We start from the raw sequence: 13,737 nt of genomic DNA on the forward strand, positions 1-13,737 counted from the left end.
AAATATTGCAGCAATTTTCACAGGGATATGTTCAGAGGACTCACAAAGGAGAAAAGATATCTTTTTTTTTTCTTTCTGTGAAACAGCACTGTGAATAAGATATTGTGATTTTGTGTTCAATATAAACATAAACCATCCAAGTTTCTCATTTACCTTTCTTGTGATGTTTCAGCTTAATGATGGAGGCAAAGCAGCCCGAGCACATGTGGGGATAGGTGATGTGGTTCTCACCATTGATGGGATAAGCACAGATGGGATGACTCATCTAGAAGCACAAAACAAGATCAAGGCATGTACAGGCAATTTGAACATGACTCTGCAGAGGTAAGATACCTTTATTTAAAGAGAATTGATCATCATTGTAACTGTTGTTTGGAGAATAAAAACATGTAAGTGGTTTGCCAAAGTACATGGAATTAAGTGGAAATGATTGAAAGATGTGCTGCCATACCCTGAAATCTGTCTTGATTTATAGTGTTTTAGAAAAGTTATTAGATGTTAATTATGTGAGTTGACAAAGACCTTTTCCAACCTTATGTCATCTACTCTAGTTCCTTTTGAGCTTCAGTTTTGTTTAATTCACTTGTTTAAGCAAAACGAGGTCTTATTCAGGCTTTTTTTAACCTGTCCCAGCTGACTAGGGGCATTTCTTTTTTGGGTCAAGTCCAACAGCATCATTGTTATTGGCAAACAAAATGATGGATTTAAACAGTTAAACCCTGAGTTAAATGGATGAAAATACTGCAGCTCAGAGTCTCTGAGGTACCTTTCCTGAAGTGATACTACCATTTCACAAAGTATCAGCCTCCCTTTGCTAGTTGAAGAATCTGCTATAGAGGTAACATCTTGGTCAAGTCTTATTCCTGAAATATAAAGTTTATTCAATCCCAGCATACCTCTGTTAGCCTGGGACTATGTTTTGGTAGGTGTTGGAAGAAGGGAGCAGGATGCTCACATACGGGTTATTGAACCTGGAGCAGGAAGAGCAGCAGCACAAGCAAGAAATTCCTTCAAGCTCTCAGAAGTCTCCCATGGCTAAATATTATCTTTTGTTAGAAGACTGCTATTTTGATTTAATGATATGGGTGAACATCTTGGAGGAGGATTGGCCTCTGAATCCATCACATAGGGGGAAACATCTTTTCTTGTTTTCAAAGAAAACAACAGCAGCTATACCCCATGATTACTGTTCGTGCCTGCCTTCAGCAGTGCAAAGTTCCTTGATGGATGTTGGTTGAGGTCCGTAACATATCTTTTCACCAGTTACTTATGTCTTTTGTGGCAAATTATCCTGCCCTTAATGAACGGACTATGTGTCTCTGAGAGTTCATTGGCGTTGAAGATGTGACGTGGTTGTAGGTCTGACAAACATCCATCTCTCCAGGGTGGGAGTGCCTGTTCCCAGCCCTAAGTGACGTGTATTTGAATGGTTATATGAGTGCTTTCTTCTGTAAGAGTCTACAGTTCATCCCTGCTTGTTGTTTCTTGTTTTTCTTGTTGTCCTATCCTTTGGTCCTTAGCTACGCTTAATAAGGGATTCCCTTTTCTCAGTCTCTGGGGAAAGGAGTATCTTGTGGTGTGGTTCGTGCCTAGGGCATCTTCTGGAGCGAAACTTGTAAAGGTGGCATTAAAAGTTTCTTGATGAAAGAGATGTATTGTACCAGCTCTAGTATCTAGTATGTCATTTGCTTTTCTGACTCCCAGCGAGACAGGCAGGTTGTTTAGAAATGCACTTTCCAGGAGCCCACTGAGTCACTCCAGAAGCAGCTGGGAGTGAAGGGGGGCAGGGGGTGGCCCTCTTTCTCCTGTCACCATAATTGGATGGGCAGGGTTAATATCAGATATAGGAAAGTTATAGCAGGTGTGTCTCAGTCAGGCAATGACTTGTCTGAGGCTGCTTCTGGTTGGGTACAGAGATGAGTGGTTTGAAAATCGAATTAATCATGGGTTAGCCCAGTCCCCTCCTGTTCTCACCCTTCCTACCTAGTCTAGCATCTGACTCACCACTGTTGGCTACCTGACAGCTGAAGACTAAGTCAGGATCAAACTAACAGAGATCAAAGGAATAGCCTTGGTCCCAGCATCTGAGGGTGGGATAGATGTCCTGTCTCGTGGCTCTGCTGGTTTGCAGTCTCATGGTCTCAGCTGTTTTGAATTCTGCCTAGATCCCAAGAAACCAAAGCTGTAGACAGTGCTGCCCTGACTCCTCTGCCTGTGAAAACTTCCTTGCTCTGCTGTTTAACAGATTTGCTTTGGTTGCTTATTTGATCTTTATAGCTTGGAAGAAAATGCTTCTTGGAGTCAGACTGGCTCATGCCAACTTGAGATGCTGGCTGCCCATGGGAAGGACAGCTTAAAGAGTATAAAGAGTGTGGCAAGATAAGCCATTTTAATATTGAGGTTTCTCCATACTTAAATTCTTCTGTTCCTGCCTCTTTTCCCAAATCAAAACAGAACTAAATAAAATATTTTAGGCTGTTATTGTTCACATGCAAGACTAAAGAGATGCTGTTAATGTGAAACAAAATTGGCATTCAAAATACGGGCTGGTGCCACAATATAGGGAAATCTAAGACATATCTTATTTTGTTATTACTGCTTTTAATTGTCTTTAGTTTTTACACGTCTGAGATTTTATCTACTTTCATAAGTCTACTGGTAGCTTGAACTACAGTGCAAGAAAGTTGAAAGACTACATAAATTCTTAGATACTTAGTTTGCTGTTGCTTTAAAAGAACACAATGATGAGATGGTTAGTGGTGTTACTTTGAGGTCCAAGAAAAATGGAAGAGCATTATGGCTTAAGGTAATGGCTTTTGCACTGTGAGCATGTCCATGTGGTGTTTATCAAAGGTGTGAAAGAACTAGGTTTGAGCAAGTTAGTTGTGGGAACCATAAGTTCAATTTGGTACATTTTTGTGGTAGAACCAAGTGACTTTTATTCACGATAAATTGTAAGAAGTGCTGTGCACTGATCTGTGGATGCCTGCTTTACTCTTGATCAGTTATGATTTGACACAGATCGATGTAGAATATGTGGAAATTAATATAGTGGTGCAGACTTAAGTGTAATGTAAAGATAATGGCAATATGGTGAAAAATTGCTGAGTATGCCACCAGCCTCATGGCATGTCAGAGATGGGGCTGGCTGTGCTGTGTGCTAGGGAGGGATTAACCAAAATAATCAGTACTTATTTGAAAAAGAGCTGTGTCTTCCTGCTCTGGCTTTTTAGGGGCTTTTTTAATGTGTTAATAGGGATCAAAATGGTAGTTGGTAGAAAAGCAGTGCTACACCCTAGGGATTTTTAGGCCAGTGAACCTGAGTGAGTCCCATCTGAGGTTGATGTACTCCAGCATCCCAATGTGTTCTGTGGCCAGGGCATGACAACACCTTACCTTTTAAAAGCTACGAAGGAAACTTCCTGAGTCTTCATGGCAAAGGTGAGAGAGGATATTCTTTATGATCAGATTATTTATTATAGATATTTTAACTTGATAGTTAACCTATTCAGGTTTTCACTTGGCTTCTTCTATTCTTAATGTGCAAAGCGGAAAAAATACAATTAAGACAAACAAAACAAGAGGCAAGAAGTAGCTTGCCTGGGAGGTTGGAAGGGATATTTAAAGCAGTATCTTCAATAACTATGCTTACAGGTTTAAAGTAGTATATTTACGGAGGCAGATGTGCATGTACCTCTTGTGGAAAACCAATTTAGATGTTTTGTGACTGAATGCTGGCAAAATATTTGAAGTGTGAATAAAAGCTTCCCTTTGTCCTGCATAAGAGAGAGTATTGCAGCTTGTTTTTTAAATATGGAATTGTTCTGTGCCTTGGAAAAGGACTGGAAGTGCAGCTGTCACAATTGCAAGTCCACTTTGCTCAGAGATTGCTTAAATACAAATGGACGATATTGTGCTTGCCAGCCATGTATGCAGTAGGAGGTTCTTAACATTTGCATATGTTGGCAAGTATTTTCAGGTACATGTCTTTAAAATCGATTAGTTCTGTAAACAAGTTTCACTGTTTGGTATTAAAGTTATACTTTTTTTTAAATTGTGAAATGAAATTCTAATTTTGGCATGTTATTTGCTCATTTTTCATACTATATATGGCTCAAAAATATGGAGTGTGTTTTTCTTCTGTTCTTATTATTTTTTAACCTGTGATTTTTAGCTTCTTGATAGATTCCCCTCCTTCTCCCCCAGACTTTTTCTTTCTATTCATTCCTGCCTCCCTGAGATCTTGCTCTTTTGCACCCCAATATTTTATTTTCAGCTAAAACCATTCCTGGTTCCCATGAGGACAGATGGAAACCAGATGCTTGCTTTTTCAAGTTCAGATATATTTTCAAGTTCAGTAACTTAGCATGGACTTTTATAAATAAATCTGTAAGTTTCTGAACAGCTATGAGCCACCACCTATTTTTAAAATATTATTTTTGGGGACTGTTTCTCCAGACTTTTGCCTTAATGATTCTTTGGAAGTAAGAAAGATAAAGAATTGTGTATTTCTACAGATGCATGAGATCATGATACCTGTGAAACTTCTAGAAAAAGTGTCAGTGAGTAATACAGGGATAAAAGTAAAACAAAAAAGATGGAAAGTTTTTGGTTTTGCTTTTATTATAATAATATAGAACTTATTTACCTCTCTATTTAGTAAAACAGATCTGCACAGGTATAGTATGATTTGTAAAGGAATGTCTTACTGCATAATAAATTCAGGTGCTGAGATCACTTGGCTTGGGAAGTGAAAGGAGGATTCTCAAGGTTGTTTACCTCTCTGTCACTATATCGTGTGCTTCAGAAATCTTTTTGGGTACAGTAAGTTGTTAGTGAGCAGTTACTATCATTCTGCTTCCAGCTCTTCAGTGGAGGAACATGGCTGTTAGAAAGCAGTAAATGAATTTCAGTGATGGCTATGGGTTTGGGGTTTATTTGGGTGGGGGGTTTTTTGTATTGTTGTTTTTTTTTCCCCTTAAACCTTTTTAAAGCATAGGGTTGCCCAAGTGTCACAGGTGAGCCTTGGGCCTCATGGGCATTTTTGATATCCATGTTGACAGGACTCAGAGGCAAAATTTAGATGAGCCTTAAGGCTGGCTTCTGCAGTTGGTAAACTCAAAAGCCATTTATTTTACCTGCCTGCTTGAGTACAAATGTTTATCATACTTTTCTCCCTCATCTTTCTGTTTTTTCTTTCAGAAACCATGAAGTCTAGATTTCTAGCTTAAGAACAGCTGAAATGCTCATGATTTGAGGTGGGATAATAGGGAAAAAATGTTATGGATCATTTGAATTCTATTTTCTAAGATAGTTTTTCAAGTTAACCAATCCAGAAAGGATTTTCAGCAGTAAGACTAGCTCAGTATACTTTTTTCTTACTATTTTTTATTGGTTCCAGTTTTGCTTTTGTTAGAAAACAATATAATGATATTATCATTTATTGCTTTGAGAATCATGCTCTTGGGTGTGTGTTCTGACAAACTATATAGACATAATGGATGCTCTTGTTCCCATTTTGCAGATGGGGAAGTGAGGCACCTTGATGTAGACCAGGTTTTAAGAAACTTGAGTCCTTTGCTACTCAGGTGTTGAAATATTCCTGTAGTGTAGGCTAGCAGTAATCTATTTAATTTCTCAGAAATAAAAATCAGTATTGCAGGGAATGGCACCATGGATCCGAAGAGCCAGCCTTAGTCACTGTTATAGGGGGATCGTAAGTTCTAAAATTTTTAAGTCTAAATTTCTCTACAGAAAGGTGACAAAAAAGTATAAATGCTAAATCAAACTACAGGAGAGGCTATTGTAAGAAAAAAGAAGAGGAGCAAGCAGAAGAATACAAGTATAGAAAGGATTGTAAACTATTAACAATACAGGCTTCACTTCAGATGATGGTTAAAACTCATGTTTTGAGTTTTATGAGTCATGGGTTCCGTGGGGTGGATATTTTGTTTCCATAAACCATATAAGGATGAGCTTTAAGAAAGCTATGATAAGAATGCATTTGGAAGTCTTGTTTTTCTCCCAGCTTCAGTTTACTAGCCATCATCATTTCCCTTACATAGGTATTTTGACTTTAGTTCTATTCTTCAGTGATTTGATTTTCTAGCATATGAAAGAAGCTTAATTGTCCTATGCCAGTTGAACAGAGACAATAATTGGTTGAAAGCCATTACAGCTTCTGAGTAATTTTTTTGAAATCTGAAAACATTTTATTTTGCTGTAATTCTTTTTGTAATGTTAATTCTTATTTCACTTCTTTCAGGGATTTCAAAACTAAGTGTTGGATGATAAAGGAAATAATCTCTTTTTAATTGAGGGAGTTGAGACAGAGAAAATTGTCTCAATTGAGGTTGTATGGCAAGGAATACAAAACCAAACTGTATATTGGTGGTTTAACTGCTATTCAAAACCTTTAGCAATGTATTCCCCAATACTAGTTTGTTACTCTCAATCATTAATACTAGTTTTCAGTAATTATGTCTGAAAATAAACTGGATGAAAAATAGTGCCTCCCAAACAGATGCTCACTTTTTATTTAGCCATGTCACTAAGCTTTGAGGGGGCAGCTATTCCAGGTAGCTCACTCAGGAGCCTCTGTGAGACTTTAAACACTCCTGTAGAACATTGTTATTGACCACAGACTTTTTCTGAAAGTTTTGATAGAAAACAACTGATTTCTGCTCTGCTGCTGATCTTAAAACAGTTGTGGCCTCCTCCTTGTCAAATTTCAGCAACTTGAAGCCTTAAAGCTTTCCAGTGAACTTTTTTCAGAAAAAAAACACATGAGTTGTCAAAGTTTTCAGTGGTCTGTAAGCTCAAAACAGTAGACATTTGGGAAATGAATCCAAACAGCTTAAGGATGCAGGTACAGATCTGCCTTGCTTCGCACATTAAAATTCCTGAGCTCTTTTATCATATTATTTGTATGGAATTCCATGTTTCCAAAGAACCATTCAGGTTACAAATCCAGGTATGCAATAACAGAAAAATATGGAAATCAAAGAATCTCCATTAAAACCACAACCATATCATCTAGGGCTGCTAAACAGGCCTGCATGACCTAGAAAGAAAAGTAACAAGGCAATGAAATTAATATGGCCCCCAGAGTTTCTTGGTTAAATGAACGGGGTGACTTGTTCTTCAGTCCCTGTCACGACCTCTGAATCAGCCTGACCTTGGGGCCTGGAAGTGACCTGACCTGCAGGACCAGCGCTGCTGTGTGAAGCAATTGGGTGCTACTGAGGAAGACGGTCTGAACCTGAAAAGGTGCAGAATCTGTTTCTGAGCTGGTGTTTCTTTGAAGTAAATACCATGGACTCTGTGCAAGCTTTTCAAATTCTTGTTAGCTCTGTCAACTTGGAGGTGAGGCATTGCTGGTCCGGAGCCTGTCAGTGTTCAGCTTTCTGGGCTCTGTCGGTGGTGCCTTACATAAGACATTCTCTCCTCAGAGCATGGACTGATGGCTTCCTAGACCACATCTGAGACTTGTGACTGCTGGTGAGTTCCTAAGGTGCAGGGTGGCAGCTGACCTGAAGTCTTGCAGGCTCATACCCTCTAACCTTAACGGGGGCTTTTCTAAAGCTGAAAGGTCTTTTTGCGCTGTGCATTGCAATGCTGTCAGTCAGCTGAGTCATCTCAAGTCTTCCTGTTTTATCTCCTCCTGAAATTGAGCGGTGTTGAGTTAAAACATTGTCCAAAAAATTCAAAGCTAAGGAATGAGGCTGGTTTCTTTTTTGCATACAAAGGTTGTTGTATAAGTCTATGTGCTTCTATTGGAAGCAAGTTAGAAAGCTTTTGCTCCTAATTTAGGAGCTGAACAGGTTTAGCTAGCTAAGCAATGCCTTTGGAAAGCCTGCCCACACACTAAATAAATGAAAGGGTACAGCTCTTGCTTCCAGCTGAAATTCAAACTCTGGTTGCATGTAGCACTTTGCTGCATGTCAGGTAGCAATTAGTTGAACCACAAAACATGCTCCAGCTAAGTGAATCCAACAAACTAAAGACTTGCCTAGAAGTTCAAAGGAGAGTTGCTGGGATGAAAATGGAAGGTTGCAGGGTAAAAACAGAGTTCAGTGACTTGTACATAATCATACCTACCCATCTGCCAGGAAAATGGGTGTGGCTGAGAGCTAGTTAAGCAATAGCTGCCTTCCTCACATTGTGTACCTTATGGTTTTCCTGGGAATCTTTAGAGCTGCAGAAGAGTTGTAAAGGCTGTGCAGTTCCTTGAGGTTGATGCAGTACGTACCATAGGAACATAAGTACAGTTGAAGATATAGATAGTGGACAATGGCAGGTGCCAAAGGCAGATTGTTATTTACTGAACATGAAAATGTTTCCTTCAACTTTAAGTTTAAAGATGATTTTTTTTACTTTAACTTCAGTTGCATTCCCCTTCTTTCCCCCAAATGGTTAGTACTACCTCAGGAAGGAAAAAAACAATAAAGCAAAGAAAATTAAGCAAAGGAGGGTTGAAGAAGAAACATTTAATGTGGGGTTAGTTTGAAGTTTTTTTTTCTTAAATTTATTTTTATATTTAGTTTGTTTGCCACCAGGGAAATGCTTTTTTGTCTTAACCAGTGAGAAATATCTGTGCCATTGCTTTGTACAAGTTGGTGCGTAGCACAGACATCTGACAAATATGGCAAAAAGTAATTTTGAATTTAACTCTTAGTTTGAAAACAATCAATATTTTTAAGAAACAGACAGGGAAGCAAAGATTTTTTTTTTCAGAGTGATTTTACTGACCCTATAGATGTTTGTTGTAAGGCCCCGAACCATGATACGTTGGGACTAGCCAAAGAATAAATGTTTATCATCTATTGTTATTATATTCTTCAAATCCTGTATTTAAGATAAATAAGAGAATACTTGCCTTCCATTATTAGTTCTGCTACAGAGATTAAACCACTCTGATGTACAATGACACTTTTAAAAAACAGAGATTAAATTGTTAAAATCAAAAACTACAGTGCAAAAAAAATATGAGTTTGAAAAGTGGTTTTACGCAAGCAGATCATTAGGAAGGTAATAGCTTTGGCTTGATGTTTAGATGTACAGTAGTTTAGAAGCCTATTTTCACTCTTATAAAACTAAAATAAAACTGATCTGTATCCTAGCTAAGATTTGACATGATTGATTTCTGTCTGTGAAGACAGGAACAAACAGTGAAGATTTAGTCAAATATGTTTTACTTGAAATTTTGTATTTCAGTAGGAAGTGTCTGGAAATTATATAATCTTACTTGATCTTGACATTTGCTGGATGGACAATATGCCTCAGTATGTGATGTGAGGACCAGTTTGCAGTGCTCTGTCTAATAGGTAAAAGACATGATAATGATAAACTAGTGCTTGTGATTTAGAATAACTTTTTGCAATACCAATAGCTTTCTTCTGTCTTACAGAATTCAAAAAAAGCTGAGTTGAGTACCTTTGTGGGCAGCAGGGAATTGCTTACTGTACTCCACATTGTTCAGTTCATATGCTCTTACTGTAAGCAAGAAATAATGTTTGCAAGCTGAAATTTAGTACAAAAAATGTCTAGGTTAATTGAGGTGGTAACTAGTTTACTAGGAGTCTGAGCATTGCCTAATAGCAATCTCCAGGTTGCAAACTCCTTAAGTTAGTTTTGCTTAAGTTGATTTAAATTCTGAATGTTGAAAAGCCTTTTCATTGCTATTGAAGGGTAGAAGCAGAACACATGATACATGCTCAAACATCCCCACACTGAAGAGGGATGAAGGGGCAAGTGAACTTTAATAACATAGATGCCTCCAAGTAGTGGAGTGAATTTATTTCCCAAACATTAAACATGTATTTTAGGAATGCAGGAACACAACTAAGGTAATCTTCATTATGGAAGTCTAAAAAATCTCTTAAAAACCACAGGAGTTAATTTTGCTGACTGTCAGTACCTACATGATGTACAAAAAAGCTACTGTTTGGGGTACAAGTGCCAGGTTTCTACATGAGTGGAAAGTGGTTTCTCTCCTCTGACAGTGCAATATCAAATTGACCTTTTTTGTAGTCATTATATGCCAGGTGCTTTGGCTACACCACCATTGTCCAGACCTGTTGTGGCCATAGAAGTTCATTCCATGCACTTTTTAATTTTCATTTTCTCTTCACACAGGTGATGCTGAAAGGCTTGTTGGTTTCTGGGGATAGGAAGGAGGGGGCATTGGGTTTTGGGTTTGGTTTGGATTTGTTTCAAAAAAGGGTAGAAATTGAGCTATTGTATAGTTCAGATTTTGCAGACTGATAGGAAGGCAATGTTGTTTGCTCTTAGTGTGATTTCCTGGCTAAGTCCTGCTTTTTAGTTATTCTGAGAGAAACATTCATAGCTGTGTTTCAGGAAGCTCTTTTGGTAACTGTTTTCCTCCCGTTTATAACTAATCCCCACAGGGGAGTGTAGGGTGTTTTTTTTTCTTTAATGAGTTACAGCAAGCCATTAGAAAAGTTATATTCTTAGGTTTTTGTTATATTTTGTTTCATCTGAAGTGATTTTAATGAAGTATTATTCTCCAGGAGACCTTTGATGCAATTCTGGCTTTCATTTCCTTATTTTCTAATGGACTTCCATGGTATTCACGGTGACAGTCACTGATACTCCACAAGTATTGCAGCATAATGTAGCAAAATATTTTTTTATTTCTCTAGTAATACTACCTGCTGTATGCAATGGCTAATTACAGCTATTTTAAGATGCTATATTACTTGCAAAATGTTTTCCATTAGTGATCTTGCTATTTCAGGTGTTACTTTATTTGTCAGAACTGATTTAGTGGTTAAACATAGGTTTTAAATTTTTAGTTCCGTATCTGGATTTGCAGCAGACTTGGCTTTGCAGCTTTAATGTTTTATTTCCTGAAACTAGAAGTTTCCTCTTTTTCTTATGCAGATAACCTTTATCTACCTTTCACACAGTCAAATCTGATCTTACTTGATAACCATGAAAGCTCTGAGGAATTCAGTAGAAGATACTAAGAAAAATAAAGTATGATGACAAATCAGGTGTGACTATTACCAGTTGTTTTTTTTAGTTCCTTATGAAATTTGTGTTCTTCCCTCAAATCCTCTCATTTTGTTAAGAGCCCTGTAGTCAAATATTGATTGTTGCACTTCTTTTTACAGTTTGCTGATGATGTATATCTGCTTTCCACTCTTACATAATATTTAGGTCTTAGAGTGCACATAGGTTTCATTTCCTGAAGTGAGGTTTCCTACAGCAAAATAAAATGAGAAGAAAGGTGTGCACCTGGGTGTTATGAAACACTGAGTGAATGAAACACAGTAGAGTTTCACTACCCAGTAAAATAGACCTGAATTTTTCATCTTCTAATGCTCCTGTTAGCTCAGTATTAGAAGTAAAATTCAGCTTTGCCTAGCGATTAAGAAAGAGCTGTGTATATATTTTTTTTTCTTTTTTTAAATATCTCCATTGCTACCTCACCTTTTCCAATAGGGCATGTTTTGGCCTGACACTGAATAGGATATGTTTCAGTGGATGTGTTTTGGTCTGAACACTAAGCCTGACCAATAACAAGAGAATTGAAAAACTGCAGAAATGGCTTTGTCTTAAAGGAGTGTATTGGATCAGTGAACCTGTTAGTCTGGTATCCAGACCCATTGTGGCTGGTATCTGATGATTCAGCAGAGGAGGAGGGTGGTGAGAAGTAAACCACGCCTTAGAAACCCCTGCATGGTGAGAACCTGGGTGCTTACACCCAGAGATGTGGGTTTGATTATCATAAACACTTGTAACTAATAATTAAACTGGGGTCTTATAGGCGTTGTTTCATGTATCTATCAACAGGACTCTGATCCCAGACAGGCTAACAATATCAATGTATTTGTGCTGTGTGTAGATAGAAAGTATTTTCTCACACTGATTGGTTTGTTTTTTTCCCAATTACTTTCCTCCAGCTTTGGTGCACAGTATATCCCCACTTTTACCTAATCCATAGTGAACTGCTCAGGAAAAAAAGAAGGCAGTTTTCTGTGCACCCTTTCAGCTTTTGGCACAGTCTGTACCAGATATGAGCCTTTGTCAACTTTGTGGTCTGAGACTTCAGACAGGAGGTCTTTAGGTTTCATCTGACACTTCAGTTTAGTCACAGCTGAATCCTTATTCCCATCAGAAAGAAAAAAAAAAGTGCATTGTCTTTTCAGTTGCTCGTGTGCATATTCGTTCATTCATGGAGATGCAGCAATTTCTGGTCTTGAAAGGACTTGGGCTCCCAGCTGGGACAGAGGCACAGAGGACAGCTTTTCTCCTGACCTCATGGTGCTTCTGGTGCAGTCCTTCTGAGTTTGAGTCTCTGCCCAAAAAGTGCACGGGAAAGAAAATCTCCCTTCCTTCCTGTGATGAGTAAGGAGATTTGAGAGACCCCATCTCAAATTTGTAAAGGTTTTGAACTGCCCTTTTAACCTTCTGCATTTGTTTGGTGTTTGCTCCACAATCCTCTTCTGTCTTCCACGTGAACTGACACCACTCCCTGTTGCTCTCCCCAACCCTGGGGCAACTAATCCATACAAGGAAGTGTTTGATCCTGCCAATTTCAGGGAGAAGTGGGAATCTGGATATGGATGGGAGCAGAGGGGGCAAAGCAACAGGGAAGCAACTGTCAGTAAGAATATTACGTTTCAAAGAATGAGGAATGTTTAAAGTAAAGACAGTGTACCTTTTAGCAGAAGTGGCACATCCATAGCACAGATGTTAGTGTTGGCTTCATATCGCTGAATGAGCGTCTCTTCTGCAAAGATAAGAGATGACAAAGACTTGCCTTTGCTTCTGGTCCATGGGAATTTAAAACCAAAACAAATAGCAATAAATTTACAGGGATGAAATGAAAAAAAAAGTTACTGAAATATCTCAAGAACACTTTGGGTAGTAATTTGCCCATTTAAAAAACAGGGCAAGTTTCCTCACTTGCTTAGATGCTCAAAACAGAACTCACAGCTACAGTGAGGGACTTGGGACTGCTTGAACCAGAACTGAACCTACATTTGTTTGTTTGTTTTTACTTAATGACATCTGCCTCTTTTATAAATAGAGTAAATTATTCTTGTTCTTGCATATTTTCTCAGTTTAGGCTTAATTATACTTGATGCTAAACAAAGTGTTTGGTGTATATATTGTAAAACATTGATGCAAGTTTATGCTTTAGCTTTTTTCCAGCATTCCTGCGGCTGTTTAAGCTTAGCAGAGTCTGTTTGTTAACATGAAGTGTGCAAGTTATTTCAATCTCTCTTACATTTAAATTTACAACAGATTTATATGCTTTCATATTTTGGAGTCTTCACTATTCTTCTTAATGCCTTAAATTTCTAATTTTATGATGTCTGCTGAGTATTTTTCTCCCACAGTTTTGTCAAGCTTTAATTTCCTAGCATTTCTAAACTCTTGCCAAGATACAATTTTCATACAACTTGGAAAACCCCAACGAAACAAACAAAAAACCCCATGAAGATTTGATAAGTCATTTTTATGTGGGTGTGCCTGAGGGCAAAATCTTCCAAAATAAAAAAAACAAACTTGCAGTATGAGAGGTTATAGGCCATTGTCAGAGACACAAACCTGATAGACAATTCATGTCAGCATGTAAGACTTTTGAAGCTGGTGTTTGATGTTACTTTCTGTTCGGAATAAAGTCTTCACCAAATAATCCAATGGGTTTTCTGAATGGCAATTATTTTGAGTGGCTTGCTTTAACCTATGACTGATTGCTGC

The 13,737-nt window shown here is 38.0% G+C and overlaps 1 protein-coding gene across 5 annotated transcripts in view; it reads left to right on the forward strand.

The window, feature by feature from the left end:
• The window catches only part of PDLIM5 (PDZ and LIM domain 5), a 127,459-nt gene that overhangs the window by 40,924 nt on the left and 72,798 nt on the right, over positions 1-13,737 (forward strand). For all 5 annotated transcript variants that reach the window (XM_017822241.1, XM_017822240.1, XM_017822239.1 and 2 more), the window contains one exon: positions 173-324. In XM_017822241.1, the coding sequence (XP_017677730.1) occupies positions 173-324 (152 nt within the window). The remainder of the gene's footprint in view (positions 1-172; positions 325-13,737) is intronic.

This window comes from Lepidothrix coronata, unplaced genomic scaffold (assembly GCF_001604755.1).
Source record: "Lepidothrix coronata isolate B3197 unplaced genomic scaffold, Lepidothrix_coronata-1.0 Scaffold96, whole genome shotgun sequence".
Lineage (NCBI taxonomy): Eukaryota > Metazoa > Chordata > Aves > Passeriformes > Pipridae > Lepidothrix > Lepidothrix coronata.